Source organism: Schistocerca gregaria, chromosome 3, assembly GCF_023897955.1.
Source record: "Schistocerca gregaria isolate iqSchGreg1 chromosome 3, iqSchGreg1.2, whole genome shotgun sequence".
Taxonomy (NCBI): domain Eukaryota; kingdom Metazoa; phylum Arthropoda; class Insecta; order Orthoptera; family Acrididae; genus Schistocerca; species Schistocerca gregaria.
This window is the reverse complement of record NC_064922.1, coordinates 613,982,191-613,995,515: the sequence shown is the minus strand read 5'-3', so window position 1 is coordinate 613,995,515 and position 13,325 is coordinate 613,982,191. Positions and strand designations below refer to the sequence as shown.

General features: G+C 43.2%; 1 protein-coding gene across 1 annotated transcript in view; it reads left to right on the top strand.

The window, feature by feature from the left end:
* LOC126354390 (proton-coupled folate transporter) overlaps nt 1-13,325 on the top strand; it is a 202,344-nt gene that overhangs the window by 130,548 nt on the left and 58,471 nt on the right. The window contains exons 5-6 of the mRNA XM_050003993.1: nt 828-1,115; nt 9,899-10,000. Coding sequence (XP_049859950.1) covers nt 828-1,115; nt 9,899-10,000 — 390 coding nt within the window. The remainder of the gene's footprint in view (nt 1-827; nt 1,116-9,898; nt 10,001-13,325) is intronic.

Sequence of the window (13,325 nt, the reverse complement as noted above, 5' to 3'; positions counted from 1 at the left end):
GAATTTGCATAAGTAATCCACGCAATGGACAATGACTTACACATTAGTAAATGGCATACGTTTAACTATTAATTGACATAAGAGGTAATAAATAAATTACAGTTGCTACCGGTCGCCCACATCTCGTGGTCGTGCAGTAGCGTTCTCGCTTCCCGCGCCCGGGTTCTCGGCTTCGATTCCCGGCGGGGTCAGGGATTTTCTCTGCCTCGTGATGGCTGGGTGTTGTGTGCTGTCCTTAGGTTAGTTAGGTTTAAGTAGTTCTAAGTTCTAGGGGGCTGATGACCATAGATGTTAAGTCCCATAGTGCTCACAGCCATTTGAACCATTTTTTGCTATCGGACGGTGTGTTTTTAACATCCTACTATGGACGCTGCTGCACCCTGTACATGAGGTGTGACTCTAGCGCCATCGAAAGTTTCTCTGGTGCTGTTTGCTGCGTTAACTCAGCTTGATTTCCAGTTGCTAAGAGGCACGTGCGGATTGTGACAGTCATCATGTGAACATTGTGAAAGCATGTGTTGCTATTCTGATGTTTATTATTAATATCAAGCACCTTCAATGCAGCTACGTTTGAATTCAAAGAATTAATTTCTGTTAAGTTTGAACTGTTTATTGCAATTTCATTTTGTACTGACTGTTCACTAGGAACTATACACTGTTGTTTTCTAGCCTCAATAGGTTAGGCCTGAAAATGAACCAGTTGGTTCGAAACTAGTTCCCAAAGACGTGTATAGCAACTATTGACAGATTAGTTAGTAAACGTTATTGCAACGTCGTACTGTGAAAAAAGAAATGGTCGACAGTGAGAGATGTGCGGCTGTGTGCAGGCAAGTACCTGTGGGCGGGCCCGCTGCAGCGGTCGTACACGCTGATGTTCGCGGTGAACGCGTGCCTGATGCTGGCGGCCGTGGTGTACGCGGCGGTGGCGCTCCGCTCGAGGACGGCGCCGGGCCACGAACCGCTGCCCCGGCGCGCCGACGCCTGCTGCGCCGACTTCTGGGACTGGCGAGCCGCCAGGGACACGCTGGCCACGCTGGCGAGGCGGCGGCCGCGCCGGCGCAGGGCCGTCCTCTGCCTCATCGTCATCGCCGTCGCCTTCTACACCTTCCAGAGGGGTCAGTACACGGCCGCGCGCCGCTCCCGGCGACTCGAAGAGCCCTCACACGGTGCAAAGCTCCTCACTCCTCTCTTCTTATCAAGTGTCTCTTCTCGTATATTTTTGCGGCTATCGGACTCAAGAATGGGAGATTTACGTAGAGGTCACACTTCGTTGCCAAAATGACCTGACCGTGTGCCTAATACGAATACGTGTATCTTATACGAGGGAGAATTGGGAAGTAATTCACCATAATTTTTTTCTGCCCTGGTATTGCAGATGCAGTGTTCAGTCAGAACATTTGACCACCTACTTAACAGCCGGTATGTCCACCTTTGACACAGATAACAGTAGCGATGCGTCGTGGCATGGAAGCAATGAAGCCTTGGTAGGTGGATGGAGGCAATTGGCACCACATCTGCACACGTAAATCATCTAATTCCCGAAAATTCGGCTGTGACACTATGGTCAATCACATCCTAGATGTGTTCGATCGGGCTCAGATCTGGCGAGTGGGGGGACCAACACGTCAATTGGAACTCGCCACTGTTCCTCGAACCACTCCATCACACTTCTGGCCATGTGATATGGCGCATTACCTCCCTGAAAAATGCCACTCCTGTCGGGTAACATGATCGTCATGAAGGGCTGTGAAGGGGTTTACGTGGTCTGCAACCGTTGTACAATACTCCTTGGTAATTATGTAGCACTGAATGAGCTCCACTGGACACATGAATGCCCACGTGGATGTTCCCCAGAGCATAATGGAGCTGCAGCCAGCTTGCCTGCACCATACAGGTGTCGAAGATCTGTTTCTCCGGAAGATGGCGGATTCTCGCCCTCCTATCGGCACGATGAAGAAGGTACTGGCATTCATCAGACTATGTAAGACTGCCACTGCACGAACGTCCAGAGCCGATGGTCACGTGCCCATTCCAGTCATAGTTGCCGACGTCATGGTGTTAACATTGACACAGCCATGTGTCGTCGGCTATAGAGGCCGATCGTTGGGAGTGTTCGGTTCACTGTATGTTCAGACACTCGTGTACTCTGCCCATTATTAAAGTCAGATGTTAGTTTTGCCACAGTTGACCGCTTGTCCTGTTTTATCAGTCCCTCCAGGGTACGACATTCGGCAGATGTTATGGGGGGGTGGATGCCCAGCCCTACGACGTCTGGATGTGCTTTCTCCTTCGCTCATCACAGCACTCCTCGAACGCACCACAAGTCAACCAGTTTCCAAAATGCTCGTGCCGAACCTCTGGGCCATACAATCTGCTCTTGGTCAAACTCTGATGGACAGCGCACTTTCCCCATTCTACACATGGACAGCACACTCACTGATACTATATGCAATGTACGCGTGTCTGACTAGCAGTCATTCCTTGCCAGGTGATGCTGCTATCGCCTAGGACGGGTTTATGTTGATAGTAGGTCGATGGTCATAATGTTCTTGCTTGTCAGTATAATTTGAAGTTTGCGAAACAGAGCGTATTTTGAAACTTCCTGGCAGATTAAAACTGTGTGCCCGACCGAGACTCGAACTCGGGACCTTTGCCTTTCGCGGGCAAGTGCTCTACCAACTGAGCTACCGAAGCGCGACTCACGCCCGGTACTCACAGCTTTACTTCTGCCAGTACCTCGCAGTTTTAATCTGCCAGGAAGTTTCATATCAGCGCACACTCCGCTGCAGAGTGAAAATCTCATTCTGGAAACATCCCCCAGGCTGTGGCTAAGCCATGTCTCCGCAATATCCTTTCTTTCAGGAGTGCTAGTTCTGCATGTCTCGCAGGAGAGCTTCTGTAAAGTTTGGAAGGTAGGAGACGAGGTACTGGCAGAAGTAAAGCTGTGAGTACCGGGCGTGAGTCGTGCTTCGGTAGCTCAGTTGGTAGAGCACTTGCCCGCGAATGGCAAAGGTCCCGAGTTCGAGTCTCGGTCGGGCACACAGTTTTAATCTGCCAGGAAGTTTCATATCAGCGCACACTCCGCTGCAGAGTGAAAATCTCAGTCTAGAGCGTATTTTGTTTACATGTGCGGCTCTGGAAGTCAAAACTCGACCCCCATGCTACAAGGCCACAGTATTAATAATGTGATGTTCATTTACTTTTTCTTTCATGGAGTGGATGTATCAGTAAAAAGGTTGTTCTGTAATTTTTTTTAAATTTTGTATTTTAGGCATTATAATCATTTAGAAAAAAATTGATTGTTAGATACACAAAGAAACCAAACGAGCTTTCTGACAGCGACATCCAGTGAGTTGATAGATCCGTCCAACAGAGTGACTGTAAAGTAATTTACGTAAATAGAACCAACAGCGAACATACAAATGTCCTTCTATACCTACTGTATTACAACCTCTACATAACTGTAAAATGGAATTAGCGTTCGAGGCGTTGAAGAGAACCAATAGTACAGAATCACACACAGTATCTTTTTATACTCGTACCAAGTCAGCCTCAGTTTGGTAAAAAAAAAGGCGTCCTCGGCTCTCAGCCAATCAGCGATGCTATCACCATTGGCCACTCTCTCCCTCTACACAGGGTGTTACAAAAAGGTACGGCCAGACTTTCAGAAAACATTACTCACACACAAGTAAAGAAAATATGTTATGGGGACATGTGTCCGGAAACGCTTACTTTCCATGTTAGAGCTCATTTTTGTTACAAGAAATGTTAAAAATGTCCTCCATTAGCGAGGATACATGCACCCACCCTCCGTCGCATGAAATCCCTGATGCGCTGATGCAGCCCTGGAGAATGGCGTATTGTATCACAGCCGTCCACAATACGAGCACGAAGAGTCTCTACATTTTTTACCGGGGTTGCGTAGACAAGAGCTTTCAAATGCCTCCATAAATGAAAGTCAAGAGGGTTGAGGTCAGGAGAGCGTGGAAGCCATGGAATTGGTCCGCCTCTACCAATCCAGCGGTCACAGAATCTGTTGTTGAGAAGCGTACGAACACTTCGACTGAAATGTGCAGGAGCTCCATCGTGCATGAACCACATGTTGTGTCGTACTTGTAAAGGCAGCACAGGTAGAGTATCCCGTATGAAATCATGATAACGTGCTCCATTGAGCGTAGGTGGAAGAACAAACTAAAATGAGCTCTACCATGGAAATTAAACGTTTCCGGACACATGTCCACACAACATCTTTTCTTTATTTGAGTGTGTGAGGAATGTTTCCTGAAAGTTTGTCCGTACCTTTTTGTATCACCCTGTAAAGACTCTCTAGGCGGCTCCGACTACGAGCGCTCTGTGTCGCCGTGATATACCTGTAGGACGGCCGGCGGCAGCTACACGGCACAGTCTCGGCCGCTGTCTTCCGCAGTCTTCAGAGTCAGTCAGCTTTCGACTTTTCGCTAGTGCATTAGTGGCTGGAGCCTCACATTGCACGACACTCTTCAGCCGCTTCTCGTAATAGCTCTAGATTTCATTGCTGTTTGTTCTTTTGTAAGGTTTCTTTGCAACGCTTGCAGAAAGTTGCAAGTTAACAAGTTAAGTGGCGCTAATCATTTCTGTTCGTGTTCAACTTCCCTACGACAAAAGCTGCTGAAGCACACTGTAGCCCACTTCTTCTTACCATTGTGTACGAAGTAGTTCACAACAGTTTAAAAAGTAATGCCAGTTTTCTTATTGAAAAGGCACCGAACGAAATGTCTGAAAACGTCAACAAATCGGTCATGGCTGGTGGATTATAACTTAAATTTTGACAAATCTCCATAAGTACGTTTCAGTACTTCTTATAGACCCTCACAGCTAATGGAGAAATATTATTAAATGATAAGCTTGAAAGTAATAATGTCAACTTCTTCAAAAACTTATGCAACACTAATTTTTTGTATTATTAACAGAATAGTTTTCATTAAGTATCCATGTAACATTCTCCATATTGCCAATACGTCTAAATAAAAGTCCTCATCTTCACTACAGGTATATATTACTGTGTTTGAAACTGTAAGTACCCTAGCTTAGATTTTATAACTCTCTGGAAAGATGTTAGCAATCTTTGAAAGTGTAAGTAGTTTATCTTGGATTTTAAAACTCTGTGGAAAGATGTAGACGAATGTTTGTGAAAATGCTAAGTTGTGATTTACCTGTTACTGTGCCCTGTGTGCCAGAAAATGAAATCGTCAACAGAAATGTAAGTAAACATATTAATATATTATCTAATCACGCTATTCACGTAATGTACACACTGTAACAGATTTATCCTTCCACACAGGTTTATTTTTCGATTCTTATCTCCACTAGCACACACAGCTAATGTACATAACCTATCAGCTGATGTATAAATAACTGTAAAATGCACGTGATGATGGCATCATGCTGCCGAAATGCATTGTGCTAGTATAGTATTAGTAAAAAGTGACTGCAGCAGTATGAATTGTTCCACATAATCTTATAATACAGTCGCAGACCTCAAACAACATCCATATTACATGGATACATTGAAATTTCCATGGATGTTTTCATGGGGGTTTTCTTGATCGAAGGTGGTTTCTTTGGGATAGCCGAATCTTGATGGATAGGGAGTTGTATGTTGCCTTGTATGCGTTTAAACTCACGGAGTAATCCATGGGGTGGAATGTGGCTCAGTAGGGACAACCTTTCGACGGCGGTTGATGTTAATGTACCACTGACAGTTCTATTGTGTTGTTCAGCTTTATGCTTGTGCACTGTTGAGTTGTACAGGAGCACCACATTCTGCAATAGAATAGACAAGTCCAGGTGCTGAAGTACGGAGAGTTTCAGCAGTGGAGCCTCAGGCTGTTCCGCACAGCTTATGTAGAGTGTTGTTCCTAGTTCGTATCTTCGCAGCGGTGTTTTCCAAATGCTTCTTGTAGGACAGTGTTTGATCCAATGTAACTCCTAGATATTTTCGGTGTTGATTCTACTGAAGTAATCTGTCATCAAAACAGACCTGGAGCTGTCTAATTGCCCCTCTGTTGCACAGTTGAAAGTACTCTGTCTCTGTCGTGGTGGGGTTTGGGTCCAGTCTCCATCTCCGAAAGTATGTTCGCGTTATCGCCAGATGAAGTTAACATGGTTTCGCTTTCTTCAAAATTTCGATATCCCACTGCCAGCATCCAGTCATTGGCGTATCCGAACTTGCGAGATCTAGTTTCAGGTATATTAGGGATGTACGGATTAAAAAGGAGTGGTGTGTGGACAGATACCTGAGGTAGTCCATTTTTTAGCGTCTTTGAAGAGCTCTGGTCGGAAATGATCTGCCAGCACGCTATTAATAAGTTGGACTGTTTCTGTACGTGGGATAATTTGAATGAATTTTTAGAGAAGACGGTGTCTCCATACTGTGTCATAAGCTGCTGAGAGATCTATAAATGCAGCTGATGTTTTTAAATTATTTTGAAGGCCTGCTTCTTTGTAGGCTGTGAGCGACATTACCTGGTCTGTACAGCTTCTTTTTGGACGAAAGCCACTTCGTTACCAGGAATCTTCTATAGATCCCTCTTTCAAGAAGATTGTGTATTAAGCTAAGAAGGGCTATTGGATGGTAGCTTTTCGACTCATTGCTTGTTTTCTCAGTTGAAGGATAGTGATGACTTAGGACTTTGTCATTCGTTCGAGATTCTCATAATGATATCAGTAAAGATTCTGCTATCCATTTTTGGTATATTTCCACAGTTCAGGAGTAAAATTTGAATGAATTCCATCAGGCCTTGATGCCTTTCCCTCTTTAGCTTCTTTGAGTGCCATTGTTATTTCCTCGACGCTAAATAACTGGGAAAAAACAGTATGGTAGGGGCTAGATGTCTTCAAGACCATGAATTCATGTTTGATATGGACGACGTGTACTTCGACCCCGTGGAGTTCTTGAAATAGTCACAACGTCATTCGAAGTCCTGTCTGGTTCAAGACCACTTCACCTCCCGCATCCTTAGGATTTCCGCCTAGCTTTCTTAAAGTTGCTCAGACTGCTCTGCTAGATCTTTTGAAGTCCGATGGTCAGGACCCTTTCTGTCCATTTCTCAAGTCGAGCATTGTGCAAGTTACGTCACAGATTGTTAGCTATCTCTCTGTCCCCTCCTTGGAGGAACTCCTTGTATAATTCTTCGCAGTGAGCATTTCATCCTGTATATAGTCCTTTGGAACCCTCTAGGGTGGTCTTTGCTCTTGTGAACCTCTGTTAGTTTTCTATAGTGGATGGCACCAAGCCTCAGTATTTGTCAAGGTGATTGGAGTAGTTCTTCTAGTCCACCTTCTTAAAATACCACCTTGGAGGAGGATAGAACCTGATCAGGGGTCTGCTTACTCCGTTTCCATTAGAGCTGGTCGATGCTGGCTGTGTGGGACGTCTAGAAGTATTCTGCAGTTCGCTTGCAGCGGTATATTCTCATCGTCTTTGCGTACGACGCACAAATCAGAATTGTATTCTACGTTCCAAGCTCCTAGTTTAAAAGATCCCTCCTCTTTTGCATAAAATTACTGAAATAGATTGTCATCATCGGCCCAGCTCGCTAAGTCCTCCAAATAGAGCGCTGGGTGGGGCAGTAGCGCCAGAGTTTCAGATGTCCGTCCGGTGGCGGGGATTGTATATCTTAATGATAGTTATTTCTCCCACTTTGACAACGACCTCGAGAGTATTGTTAGTGTTGGGTGTCTTAAGCAGGTCGGTATGTTCCATGGAGGATCGAACATGCATAGCGACCCCTGGAGTATGGTGATATGTGGCTCCAAAAAATCATATACTGGTATTTTCCCTCTTTTGATGATACGATGTAGGATATTTTCCAAAGCACTATCAGAGGAGTTTTCTAAATAGAATATTAACTTTTAATGTGAATAAATTGTTCAAGTATGTCTTTTCTATGTGTTTTATCCTTAAAACTGTGTTTTCCCGGTCAGGTGCGACAGAATACTGGTACGGTGAACTAAATTCACTTTTTTACGTTTTCCATATATAAGAAACACTTTTGTTTTTTTACTATCATTGTGTGATGTAGTACTGTTTCTTCTATCCAAAACACATACGGAAGCGTAGCTGAATAATAATCATAAATAATAAATATACTACTTTTGGACTTGACTAAGACTTTTGTTTGTGTACGCCATAATATTATCATGTAAAATTTAAAAAAAAAATATTATAGAACAGTTAGCACAAAGAATTCATTGTTTTCATCTCATATGCATGACAGAAAGCAGAATGTATATTCCATGTCGGTCAAATAGTAATAAGTATTCAGAATTTAAAGCAATCATTCAAAGTTTGCTGCAGGATTCTATTTTCGGTTACACACAAGTGAGAAAAGCATAGGAATAAAACATAATACCAGTTTTCTTATGGAAAAGGCACCAAACGAAATATCTGAAAACCACAACAAATCAGTCATGGCTGATTGATTATGATTTAAATTTTGACAAATCTCTATAACAGAGCCTCACAAACTATAAAATAGCGTGCTTAAACTGTGAAATGCAGGAAGTAGAATTTTTGAAGTTTTTGTTACTGCAGATAGTAGTCAACCTTAGCTGGGAAATCCATACCCTGGAATTAATGAAGCGTCTTAGTCAACTAAATTTGCGTTGTGCATGTGTATGGTTATAGGTGGTTAAAAATGAAGAAACTAGCTTATTCTGCATATTTCCCATCTTTAATCAGTAAAGGAATCACTTTTGAGGAAACTCAGATTCCAGAAATTGTGTTTGCAGAATGCAGAAACGAGTTTTAATAACTATATCTCGCTTTCTAGGCTTATAAAAGTAATATGATGGAGTTTGAAATTGATTTTAAGAATTTTATATTGGAAAATAGGTTTTCCTCAGTTGAAGAGTGTCTCGGAGAAACTAAAAATTGATGATGTATGGTGTTTTATAATTACCATTAGTACTGTAATATAATGTTATTTCATAGTGTTGATTCATTTCGTTGTATTGCACCCAAATAAAATGTACTTCTTTTGACTCAGTTCTACGTCTGGTCCGAGAGATCCCTCTCTGGATCGATGGAATACTGCTATCGTAATGTAGGGGTAAATGTAAATAGTGTTGTCCAAAAATTTTAGGATAAAAATTATACATACGCCAGAGGATCCTAAAACGAATATTGTGATGTAAACAATTAACCCTGGTCAATGAGTAACAAGAATAGAAAACCATAGCAACTGTGCTAAGTGGCAGCCATCATTCACAATGAATTCATAAAACTTTTCCACACTGTCTCAATTATGCCTGTAGTCTGATGCAGAATGTGACAGACAACCAGGACCATAGCAATAAGTTCTTTTTCAGTTTCTACTGTGATTTCAAGCGTCAACGATCTCATTTAACACCACAGCAAAATATCCGTCATGGACACATCAGTGACAATTGTGTATTTATCAAGATAGCATCACGAACACACATTTTTCATTCACAGTCTCATATCCGTTGAAGCTTGTGTTTCCAACAATTGGTTCCTTATCTCAAAATTCTCGGTTTATTTCCCTCCAATATCCGCATAATTTCGACCACAAAGGAGTAATGCGCCACATATAAGCAGTATTTCGTCATTTAAAATTCCAGTGCAGACACTTCAGTGATGTATAACCTAGAACTGGCACGTTGTTGACACATTGCGCAAGGATGGCAGGCACGCAAGAATTTCCATTCCGGACACGAGTGTTCATAATGTTCAACGTTCAACCATTTTATTGTCAATAAATAGATCTCTATATTATTTTTACCACCTCAGTTTATAAGCCACTTCTTTGTTTAGTAAATCTGACTGCTAGATAAATGAGCAAGGCAGCCTGGGCAACAAACTAGCTGTAAATTTTGTGTCGCTGTTGTGTTCCAGATGAGAAGAACATGATGTACCTGTACACGCAGCTGGTGTTCCACTGGTCAGCTGACGTGTACAGTGACTTCAAGACCTTCCAGTCTGCTGCCTACGTGTTGGGTGAGTAATGCTTGGTTTTAAAGCTCCATGCCCATGTATCGTCGTTATAGGGGTGTGCTGTTATGGATAGGAAACCTCCTTCTATGGAAAAAGACTCGGGAATTAATTGAGCGTGGTTCAAATGGCTCTGAGCACTATGGAACTTAACATCTGAGGTCAGAAATCCCCTAGACTTAGAACTACTTAAACCTAACTAACCTAAGGACATCACACACATCCATGCCCGAGGCAAGATTCGAATCTGCGACCTTAGCAGCAGCGTGGTTCCGAACTGAAGCGCCTAGAACCGCTCGGCTACAGCGGCCGGCTAATTGAGCGTAGTCCATGATTTGTTGCGTGACAGCTGTGTATCAGATAGGCCCTCATTCTGATTCAGCCTCACATTTCACTTCTCCGAGCGCTTTTAATTTTGCAACATTTCTTAGTTCTATTAATGTTTTTGAAACTCAGCGTAGGGATTAGCATATAACTTTCAGAAAAAACATCGACTACAAGGAAGAAATCTAAGAATTGCAGGTAACCACCTGATTCTAAATTTGTGCAACAACATCAATGAACATTTTAATGAAAAAATTAATAACCGCGTCTTTTATATTGTGACATGTCGCTGTATCCTGCCATGTTTGTGACTCATGAATTCGTTGGTTCCCAGATTTCATACAGGGTGAATCACTTAAAACTTGCTGCGCAAATATTGCGCAAATAGAAAGTGCTGTTGATGTGCGGTTTTCACAAAATGGATTGGTAGTCAGGAGCTCGTATTTTTAACCAATGAAAAAATTGTAATAATACTTAGCAAATGTTTTCTTTTGCAGACATACGCTTTTTTAAATAGAACTGGGCCTATTGACATTAACAGACTAAAAGTAGGGTAAATCAGAATGTCAGTGGTGTTTGTCGCAGGATTCTAGAGCGAGTCATTTACGAGATATATTATTTTGAAAAGTTCCCACACCAACACTTGGGCAATGCCTTGGTAGCACACACTAAAGAATAACACAAGTGTATACATCAGTTGTGTGGATTCTGACCAGTAACGAGATTGTATTGCATATTGTGTTCAAAATAACCACCGGAAGCGGCAACACACGCTTCCACTGCTACGGAACAAATGCTGCACACATGCTAGTATTTCAGCGGAGATGTCCGGGCAGGCTGCAGTAATACGTCGTTGCATATCATCGGGTGCAGTTGGTATGTCCTTGTAGATAATGGCTTTCAACTTTCCCCGCAGAAAAAAAGTCTACAGGCGTCTAGTTCGGGGAGCGAGCTAGCGAAGCTACAGGTTCGCTGCATTCAATCAAACGTTTTGGAAACAATTCGTGGAGATGCTGTAGTACTTAGTGCATTATTTTAGTACCACAGGTTTCTCCTAATCCGCAGAGGAATCTCTTCTAGCATCCGTGGAAGCTGGTCTACGAGGGTCACTCCAAAAGAAATACACACTATTTTTTTTTAAATTCATCTTTTACTCTACCTGTTTGAAAGTTTTACAGTGTGTAGATAAATCCTTTAGGAACAATATTTTCATTTCTCCACGAAATTTCCATCCCTCTCAACTGCTTTATGCCTTCTTGGAACCAGCGCCTGTATACCCGCACGATAAAATTCTGGACCAACCTGTTGGAGCCACTGTTTGGCAGCGTGCACAAGGGAGTCATCGTCTTCAAACCTTGTTCCACGAAGATAGTCTTGCAGTTTCCCAAAGAGATGATAGTCACATGGAGCCAGGTTAGGACGGTAAGGCGGGTGTTTCAGTGTTGTCCATCCTGGGAACCCACCTGGCACAAACCTTTTTCAACGCCAACACTTTCAGTATTCTGCAAACACTTCCTTCCCCTATTCCAACGTAGCGTGACAATCCGTTCACTGTGATGCGTCTGTCAGCAGTCACCAATTCGTTAACTCTCTGCACATTGTCTGGAGTGTGTGCAGTACGAGGCCTGCCACTGCGAGGAGAATCCTCAATATTGCCGTGCACGCTTTCATCATGTAACCTGCTTGCCCACCGACTAACTGTACTGCGATCGACAGCAGCATCTCCATACACCCTTTTCAACCTCTTGTGGATGTTTCCCACTGTCTCGTTTTCACAGCACAGGAATTCTATGACAGCACGTTGCTTCTGACGAACATCAAGTGTAGCAGCCATCTTGAAGACATACCATAACGGTGCCGTTCACGGGAACGAGTTGAACTAAGCTTGAAAACAAGCGGGAAGGATGTATCTACACACTGTAAAACTTTCATATATGCAGAATGAAAACTGTATTTTTACAGAAATAGTGTGCATTTCTTTTGGAGTGACCCTCGTATTAGGAGGCTGAAATACTTATGCATTTTCAGTGTTCCGTCTACGAAAAACGGGACTGTGAGCAGACGGTCCACAATCCCACACCAAACATTTGCCCTCCATGAACACTGGGGTTCCAGTTGACAAAGCCAGCCGCGTGGAGTTACGCGAGAGGTCTAGGGCGCTGCAGTCATGGACTATGCGGCTGGTCCCGGCGGAGGTTCGAGTCCTCTCTCGGGCATGGGTGTGTGTGTTTTTGTCCTTAGGATAATTTAGGTTAAGTAGTGTGTAAGCTTAGGGACTGATGACCTTAGTAGTTAAGTTCCATAAGATTTCACACACATTTGAACATTTTAATGAAGCCAACGAGGATTGTCAACAAACCAACAGTGCATGTTTCGGCGGTTTTACCTGGCCATATTGTTAAATGTGGCTTTATCACTAAACAAGATACATGGTACATCTGGAGTATCCTGTCGTAATGTCCACATACGGAATAAAGACGGTTCTCATATTCGTTTTCATGCAGCTCTCGCTGGAGGGAGATGTGGTAGGAATGGAACCTATGACGATGCAGAGTGCATAGGTCACATGAGTGATTCATGGCACATCCTCGTGCGAGTGCGATGAAGCTAACGTCAGATCAAGGGCAACAGCAGCAGTAATGGCCCCCTCTTCTGTCGTCACTTGTTTTCTTCTGTTGCGTTGTCTAGCTCTGTTACACTACCACTTTTACGTAACTGGTTGAAGAAGTTGATAAATAACTGCCGAGATGGTTGACGTCTTTGGGATATCTTGTCGCACACACCGACGAGAACCAACTGCTCTATTCATACTCTCTCCATACATAATGAACATTTGGACTTTTTCTCCATTGGTAAATCCCATGGTCCACTCACGACCTACTGCTTGGACTGTCACTAAATGACTAGCAAGTCGCAGTGCTTTCAAGGAACACACAAGCAGACATAACATCGTACCTAGCAACTATGCAGGCTGAATTGCTCATAACAAGCGTCAGTGTGGAAACTT